Source organism: Equus quagga, chromosome 11 (genome assembly GCF_021613505.1).
Source record: "Equus quagga isolate Etosha38 chromosome 11, UCLA_HA_Equagga_1.0, whole genome shotgun sequence".
NCBI lineage: Eukaryota > Metazoa > Chordata > Mammalia > Perissodactyla > Equidae > Equus > Equus quagga.
The window spans coordinates 13,747,084-13,756,422 of NC_060277.1; the positions used below are offsets into that span (position 1 = coordinate 13,747,084).

At 38.0% G+C, this 9,339-nt stretch overlaps 1 protein-coding gene across 1 annotated transcript in view; it reads right to left on the minus strand.

Moving 5' to 3' along the window:
• The window catches only part of PKIB (cAMP-dependent protein kinase inhibitor beta), an 81,021-nt gene extending 76,872 nt beyond the window's left edge, over window positions 1-4,149 (minus strand). Inside the window, exon 1 of the mRNA XM_046674341.1 lies at window positions 4,026-4,149. Within this exon, the coding sequence (XP_046530297.1) occupies window positions 4,026-4,081 (56 nt within the window). The 5' untranslated portion in view covers window positions 4,082-4,149. The remainder of the gene's footprint in view (window positions 1-4,025) is intronic.
• Between the last annotated feature and the right edge of the window lie 5,190 nt (window positions 4,150-9,339).

Consider the following 9,339-nt stretch of genomic DNA (forward strand, 5'->3'; position numbering starts at 1 on the left):
ATTTTAAAACTAATAATACAAAAAACAACTTAGTTACCTTCATTTCCAAATATACTCTTGAAAGTGGTGGCTACAACCGAGCCACCCTTTCACTTGGGCAGTCTACACATTTGAGCAAACACACAGTAAACACTTAGTTGTCCTAGATGAGAAAGCCAAGTTTCTTTCATATTATAGAGATCATCTGTTCCTTTTTCTGCAAAGTGTAGGGCCAGGAATGTCAAAATTCCTATGCTTGTATGAGCCGTCTAACTTTACTAGAATCATTCAGAGTGGGGGAAGAGTCCAGTGCTGTCTGCTGTTTTCTTCTCTCCTCTCTTTCTTCCTAATAAACCACCAAATTCTGTCTATTCTAGGCTCATAATGTTCCTCAGCTTACTGTTCCTTCCAGTTCATCCCCCTAGGCACCATCTAGCTCGAAGCTCCTTACTCATACCTTCCTCCATCTCATGAACTCTTACAGAGATGATGACATCTCTCACTAGTCCCTGATTCGAGGCATGTTCCTTCCAATCCATGTTCCACAGACCATTCACATCGGAACAGTAACTGAATTTTTAATTTGTATAAAACCTAAGAATTATATATGGCGGAAATATTTCACCACGATTCTCAAATAAAGTATCTTTTTCCCCACATGCCAACAACATTATGCTAGCCATATTTTAAGTTAATTTTCAAATAATTCCATTACTCTTCTCTTTTCCTTTCTTCTCACATTTCCTCATAGCTTACAAGTAATCCAGTAAAAGAAAGTCCTAAGGGCACTACAATATAGAGATGGAAGCACTGAACTTAGCCCCAGTTCCAGCTCACCCATCTATCAGCTGTTGACTCTGAGCACTCATCTCCTTTCTTATAGGTAAATGACAGAGCCTTTCTTATCACCTGGGGATGAAAATATTTATCTTGCTGATCTCTCCAGCTTGCTCTGGGAATCAAGGAAGATCACATACAATAAAATACCAATTCTGCAGCATTGTTATTGCCCTCCCTGAAGAACTACAAAAGTAAAAACCGTGCTTCTTGTGCTTAACACTAGATTCAGATTGGGATCCTGGAAAGGTAGCTGTGGTCACAGTCCTTTTGGGGTTGCAATGTTGTAAAGAGTTTTGTTTTGACTTCCAAAGGGAAAAAAAATACCAAAGGAATCATACGCTAATATATTTGAATTTCCAAGACATGCTGAATCTAAAAGGGAAAGAAAAGGCAAAGGAGCTCAAAACAGTGACAAATCTTAATTGGCTCAAACTGCCGTTTGACTAAAATAACCCAACTGTCATCTGTGGCACAAATGTTAATACCATCTCCTTGAAACCCAGCTAAGGACTCCAGATATTCCTGGACACTTTCTAATGGGAAATATATGCCTATTCTCCATCATTGTGTTGTAGCTTTTTAATTGAAGAATGTGGAACATATATAACAGGAAGAGTTTGTTTTGCTTCTAAAAAGGAAATGAAAAATATCAACCCAATATCACTTCACATACAAGCAGCAGTGTGGCCTCAGTTCAAGGAAGTTTTACTTTGAGACTAAGAAAACCAGGGGGATATATTTGAACTCATGTATCTAAACAAACCGTGAAACTGTAGAAATTAAGTATAGAATGAGAAGAGCGGAGTGGTAGGAATAAAGACCACAGCTATATTTTCTTAAAATTTGGTGAGATGAATGTTAATTAGAGTTCACAAAGTTTAAATTTTCCTGTGAAGAAAAACAACACTCAATGAAGTATAATTTTTTTCTTTGAAAATTATTGTCCCATATTAAGAAGGATCTATAATTTTGTTCATTCATTCATTCATTCACTCAGATATTCAAAAACCAATTCTTCCTGAGTTCCTCCTGCGCGTGGCTGGTTTGGCCCCCGTGGCCACAAGAGGCTGGCAATGAATGCCAAAAGAATTGCATGAACAGGCCGCATAAGAAACATCCTGCTTCTTCCATCTGGAATGCGCATCACCCTTCACTCTCAGGAGCAGACCCTGGACCATCTTTAAAGGCCCAACTCAAACGCTGCTTCTTTTGTAAAGCTCTTTGGAACTGCACCAGTTGGGTATTAATCATAATCCCTGCCCCTGGATCCCTTTGTTCATAACTCTCTGATGCACTTATCACCGTCTGCTTGCATTACAGCTGTGTGTGTATCAGTCTTCTCCAGCAGGCTGTGAACGTCTTGAATGGCCATGTTTTATTCATCCATCTACAGGACTTAGTGAGATATGCTGTTGGTACTCAATTAGTGATTAGTGAATGGAAAATTCATGCATCTGTACTTGCATGAGCAAAAGATATATCATAGCTTTAAAATGAAGCTTTGCAAATGTTTTACGCTCACTCTTACTCCATGCACACCTAAAAAGATGAATTTATAACTTTGTGAAAATACGGAAAACTTGTGTATTCATTTATAAAAGTGTTCACCACAAAATCAGCATCATTCTATTCAAATTCTTTTATTTACTTATTCTTAGGTTTCCCTCTAACTGACCCTTAGCCTATTCTCTTCTATTTTTTCCTACTATATATGCCTGATTTCTACAACTGCTGTAGTTTTTAAACTAACCTACTAACTAGATCTTTGGCAATTGCAACATTTTCAAGAGCTTTAATGGTTATTGTATGTGCATAAAATTGCAAATAACCTGTTTGTCAATTCATTAATTCAGCAAATATTATTGTCTACAATGTGGTAGATACCATGGAGGAAACACAGACCCTAATTCAGGGGACAAGGGGTAAAGCTAGAGTAGTTGGTAATAAATATACACAGATAAACAAAATCAAAACTGTATCTAAGTGTCACATTTCTAACTTATCTGAAATTATTAATTAAAAAAATCTTTTGATTGAAACATCAATAGCTGAAGAATGAATTAAGAGGAACTGAAGAAAATAACTAAGAATCAGAGATATATTCTTGTTTCAGATTCAGCTAATAAAAACAGCTAAACATCCAGTCTAATCATCTTCTCAGTTGCAAGTCAATACCATCAACATTTGAAATAACCAAGTACAATCAGGTTTTCTAATCAAAAATGTACTGACTGCATTGTACAACTGCTTTTACATAGCAATTTGGCAAAGTTGACCAAGAGTCTTAAAAATGTTGATAAACTTTGACCCCATAATGCCACTGTGAGACTCCCCTGACCCTTCAGCTCCCAGGATAAACTCTCTTTTTACTTTGTCGTTGGCGCTGCTGCCGGGAGAAAGAGGAGATAAAGGGATTTGAACAGTTAGTAACATCTGCTCTACATCGCAAACCTTGCATTTTACACTTTGCATTTTCCTCCATTTAATCATCACAATTAATCTACCACATAGTGGACTTGCTTCAAAGCTCAGAGATGATGAGATACCTCCCTAAGGTCACATAGCTAATAAGTCACAAAGACAGGAATCAAGATCAGCTCTGTCTGACTCTAAAGTCTGTGATAGATCCACTATGCGCCATAATGACTCACAAGATTCTTGAACTATTGACCTAGATTTTATATATAACTTTTCCTCTATATGACTTTTTTCTTATGACTAAACAGAAGTTCCTTGATGCTTATTATTTTGGTTCTTATCTCAAAGCTCTAAGAAAACAAATTTTTTTTGAGAACTGACTCAAAAACAATTTACTTATTCACTTCCTCTAATTATTCTTTTAACCATTTCCCCTTCCTTCACATCTCATACACCAAAGAAAATATACTTCACATCTCACACTGAAGAGAAACGACTTCAGTGCTAAATGCCTGCAGAATTTACCTTTCACATTCACAGAATTTGGATGGATGTAAAGAAGCTTGCTTAAAAAGGCTTCCTGCTGTAGACTATAGGCCCAAAGAATAAAATAAGAAACTAAAATAATAAATAAATAAATAAATAAATAAATAAATAAATAAATAAATAAAAATAAATAAATGAATAAATAAAATAAAATAAGAAAACAAATGATTGCATAGTTTTCACTCTCTTGCATTCTCATTATATTGTTTTAAGGTAAAAACAAGCTTGTTGTGAATACCAACTGGGTTCTCTTCATGAAATAACGTGGTACTTTCTGGGACCAGCCCGGTGCGCACATTCTGCTTCAGCGGTCCAGGATTCGCTGGTTCGTATCCTGGGTGCGGACATGGCACCGCTTGACATGCCATGCTGTGGTAGGCGTCCCACATATAAAGTAAAGGAAGATGGGAACGGATGTTAGCTCAGGGCCAGTCTTCCTCAGCAAAAAGAGGAGGATTGGCAGCAGATGTTAGTTCAGGGTTAATCTTCCTCAAAATATATATATATATACTGTGATGATGGAGAGCACACATTCTGAAGACAGACTTTCTGATTATAAATCTTTACTGTGCACATTTGGCCTGATCACTTACCCTTTCTGGGCAGGCCTACACTTTTCCATATGTAAAATATCCGTAATAACAGTATCTATGACATGGAGTTGTCGGGAGATTTAAATGACATGCTTATTTTAAGTCATATACAACAATGCCTGGCACATACTGTGCTTAATATACTTTCGATTTATAAATATCCTTATATAACAAAGACAAGTAGACTGCTCCTGCCGATGACACATATGATAAAATAGTAAAAGGATCACTTTTAAAAGCTAAATAACTTTAAATAGAGCATCTTAGAAAAACATTTAAATTTTCTATTACTATTGATAGAATAGCTCAGTATACTCTAATAGAATGGCTTAGACACATTAGTGAGTGTGCATGCATGTATGCAAAACAAAAACCTGTGCGCATTCTTGAGAGAAATTTTTTTTTTTTAAAGATTTTGTTTAATTTTTTTTCTCCCCAAAGCCCCCCGGTACATAGTTGTATATTCTTTGTTGTGGGTCCTTCTAGTTGTGGCATGTGGGACGCTGCCTCAGCGTGGTCTGATGAGCAGTGCCATGTCCGCACCCAGGATTCGAACGAACAAAACACTGGGCCGCCTGCAGCGGAGCGCGCAAACTTAACCACTCGGCCGCGGGGCCAGCCCCTTGAGAGAAATTTTTAAATTTTTAACTGTTTTTTAAAAGAATACAGATCCCTCAAAGAGTGCGGGTCCCAATGCCAGAAAGGAAGCTTCCCCTTTGTACCCAGAGCAAAACCCTGTCTCAGGAACCCTTTGGATCAGCAGGCAGTTACAGCCCACGGCCAGAAGTACAAAACTAGTGGGAGGGAGAGAGGTAAAAAAGATTTATATTACTTCTTTTAGCTGGCCAATGTTAATTATTTCTCAGATCTAACAATGGCATCTTCCTCTTCTTCACACTTTAGGCTTAGATACAACTATGAGTTATCCCAAGATATTGAAAGAGCTGTTTCGGCCTTTAAAATCTGTGCCTGGGGGGGGCAGGCCTGGTGGCGCAGCCGTTAAGTTCCCACGTTCCCATGTTCGGATCCCTGGTGCGGACACGGCAACGCTTGGCAAGCCATGCTGTAGTAGGCGTCCCACATATAAAGTAGAGGAAGATGGGCACGGATGTTAGCTCAGGGCTAATCTTCCCTCCCCCCCCCAAAAAAAAAAAATCTGTGTCTGGATCTTCGGGAGAAGCCATTGCTCAACACAGGCAAGGTTAAGTCCTAAAAGCAGAACTCAGCCTTCTTAGGAGAGCTGATTCATTTCCACATGTTATCAATTCTCCCAAACAGTCATTTATGGACTACGTTAAATTTTAAAAATAAAATAAGATGTAGTCCTTATGTTCTGACTTTTCTATACAGAAAGAAAACTCAAAGCAGTATCTCAAATATTAGTAGCAAGTTCTTACATTGATATTGAGTCAAATATTTTGCCATTCCGGCCTACTTGGTCAGTCCACAGTTAGCTTGCTGGTTTTTCTCAAATGTAAATATTTGCTTTGGCTAAATAATGTTAATAGGGAAAGTTACATATGCCATGTGGCATGAAGAAGAATTACTTTCCATTGACCCAGAAAACTTACCTTGCAACTAAGCCTGAAGGAGAAAGAAACTGGAATGAAAGTATTTGAAATGAGAACTCTAGCTGCTACAGCTACCTGCCTTTGCTCCAAGTTCATGTTTAATTAAATTTACATCAATAATTCCATAAATTGCTTGCAAGTTCACAGAACATAAGTTATTGTCTTTGATTCTAAGGTCAAATACTTACTGCTAACAACCCTTGTCCCTCTGAGGGAGGCTTGGCCCCCGGCCAGACTGTGCAGGTCCACCACTGCTGTAAAACTCCGTGGGGGATGGTGCGCCACCATGCGCCCCCTGGTTGCTCAGCAACAAGCTCTTATGACTGCTCTTCTGGGACTGCTAGGCAACAGGGCTGAGTCTGACCTAGCTGCTCCCAGCGCACTGCCTCTCAAGAGGGCCAGGTTAACAGGAGGCCAGGGGCCTTGAGTCACTAGTTACATAATCTATACACATATCTCAGAACGCTCTCCAACTGTCGCTAAATAAAAATCAGTGTGGCTAGTTCCTACCCTGAAGGGCACCCTTGAATGTATCCTTAATTTAAACTCTATCCTTGGATCTTTAGAGAAGCTGACAGAAAACTAATGTATCAGAGCCAAAATCTGTGGCCAAAAAAGTCTATTAAAAAAAGCACGCTCACACACAGAAAGGAGGCCATTCCCTTTAAAAGCATGTTTGAAATATGACTTTCAAAGCTTTCAAAATTTCAAAGTATTTTGCTATTGAGGTATTTTCTGTTAACAGACAAAAAAGGGAAAAATATAAGAATTAAACCACATTACTCTTATGACAAGTCTGTTCCTAAAATATTTTAACACAGATTCCTTTTTAAGGATAGCAATTCCTAGGAAAGACCTTCAATTCTTATCTATAGTTAAATCCACATTTATATCTTCAGTCTCAATGTCTCCTTCTTTCTAGACTCAACTCAAACTCGATACATCTAAATCTTTCAAGATCTAGCAATAACAACACCTCCTCTGAAAGACCTGATTTTAGAATTACTTATATCAACCTTTGAGAGTCTTTATACTTGATTCATACTGCAACGGTGGCATTAGTCACAGTGTTTTAGTTATTTACCTTCTCAACATTAATCCCATGTTCTTCAAGAGCTAGGATCTTGTTTTGTTTGACCTGGTCTCCTTGATGCCTGGCATATTCCTTAGCACTAAGGAGGTGATATATCATAGTTTACTAATGATTAGAGAACAGTACTCCTAGGCAAAATTGTAAAATACACGAGGATGGGGTATGTTTAACCTCTTAATTAACCAGGGATGGGTAATAAAGTAACTTGCCGAAAACCAAATCAAAAACTTAATCTCCTATCTTCTGGGCTGGTTTTCTTCCCTCTAAACCATGATGAGTCCTCGAGGGCAAAGAAGCAGATACCTCTGCAGTGATCCAATCCACCCAGTAATGTGGTTAAAATAATCAGATGCCTGTGCCGCTTTTATTATAATCATAACAACATGCAACTCAAGAGAGCTACCTGGTCACTAAAAGCTGGTGTGGAGCTGCTCTGGGAAGATAATTTCCCATTCAGATTAGCAACTCTGAAAGCAGTTTTTTCAGGAATCTTGGTCCAACGAAAGTAGGAAAGAGAGTATAAAAGAAACCAAAAAAAATGAAGGCTAAATAAAAAGCAAGAAAAAGTTATTCTCGTTTTAAAACCTCCTAAATAATACCTCACAAAATAGCATTTAGTCAACATCTGTCTCCCTCAAAGCACTAATTAAAAAAATAAATAAGAACAGGAGCAAACACACAAAATCTCACAAATGCAGCAGCCAAGTGTAATATCAGGATGCTGCTCAGCCTAAGCTCACCACCTCGAGCGGTGGAGACACAGGCCTCTACGTTCACATACAGCAATGCTTCTGTGCTTTTTCTGTAATTTCTTAAGTTCACATATATGTTTATGCAACTCCATTGCCAAATATTTTGATATTAGTAGTAACATAACGGTCTAAATTAATCCACACAACACAAATTCTAATCAATGGAAATCTGAATTGTTAGCCTATCTGCATAATTTAAGTTTAACTGTTAGCCTGTCTGTGTAGACTCATCTAGAGAGAGATTCTTAGCCTACCACAAGCTTGTGAGTTCAATATACTGCTATGGCTATCCTTCGTACCCTTGGAAATAGTTAACTGCAGGCCGGAAGGTACTCGCAACGAACCACATGATAAATTGTGTATATCAAAGCAGTTTTCCTCAAAGCATTAATTATATATTAAAGCAAAATAGACACATGATAAAGTAGAATGCAAAATTTATACAAATTTCTAAGATGAATATGAAATTTCAAAGAAATTCTGTACTTTTCAATGGAGTGCTTCTAGTTATGCCTCCAGTTTATTGGGAGTTCTTTGGTGGAAAAGAGTGAGAAGCCCTTCGCTTGGGGAATCCATCCTGGCTTATGCTGAGGGCAGATTCCTTCCCTTTCATGTGAAAGACACATGCTGCCTTGGCTCTCGCCGACCACCACCACCAGTGAACTCAAAGAGTGCTACCCGACTTAGACACACCATTACTTTTTTACTGCAGCTTCACCTTTATAACGTCTTTTTTATTTTGAGGTATAAATCTTTCTGCAGGTGCTTCACAGGACCAGTCTAAACCCCTATACCTGTAAGACAGTCCTTCAAACAAAATAATGGTCACAACTAATGGAGGTGTCCTAGATGCCAGGAAATGTGCTGGGTAATTAACAATCATTAACCATAACACTAAAACTGCAAGTAAAGAGTATCATCTCAATGCTACAAAAAAAAAAAAAAAAAGAGAGAGAGAGAGAGAAACTAAGCGTGCAAAAGGATAAGTGACTTTTCCAAAATAACACAGCTGGTTAGGAGCAAAGCTGAGATTTAAACCCAGATCTAACTCCAAAGCTTGTGCTTGTTTCTCTCTCTTTTTTTATACATTATGTTACACCACATTTTCATGCCCTCTCTCCTGAGTATTCATTTCTTCTAGCTAAATATCTCCATTTTATGACTATTCCTTCTATCACTTCTGCAGTAACTCACCTTCCTGATCAATGTGTGTGTGTGTGTGTGTGTGTGTGTTTATTTGTAGGAGTAGAGTATCCAGAACGATTTGGCCAGGGAAGAGGAGAGGTGGGCCATCACTTCCCGTGCTCTGGATAAGATACTGCTATTAACACAACTTAAAAATACACCACCTTTGTTGGACAGTCACTTGACATTACCAATTCATATTGAATTTGCCACAAACCAAAATCCTTTAGTATTCTTTTTAACAGATTCTGCTAATAAACATTTCTTCTCTATCTGGTTTCTTCTTAAAAGTGTATACAACTCTTGTGTTTATCCACATATAAATAACCTGTCAAAATAATTTTTGACTCATAGAATATAGC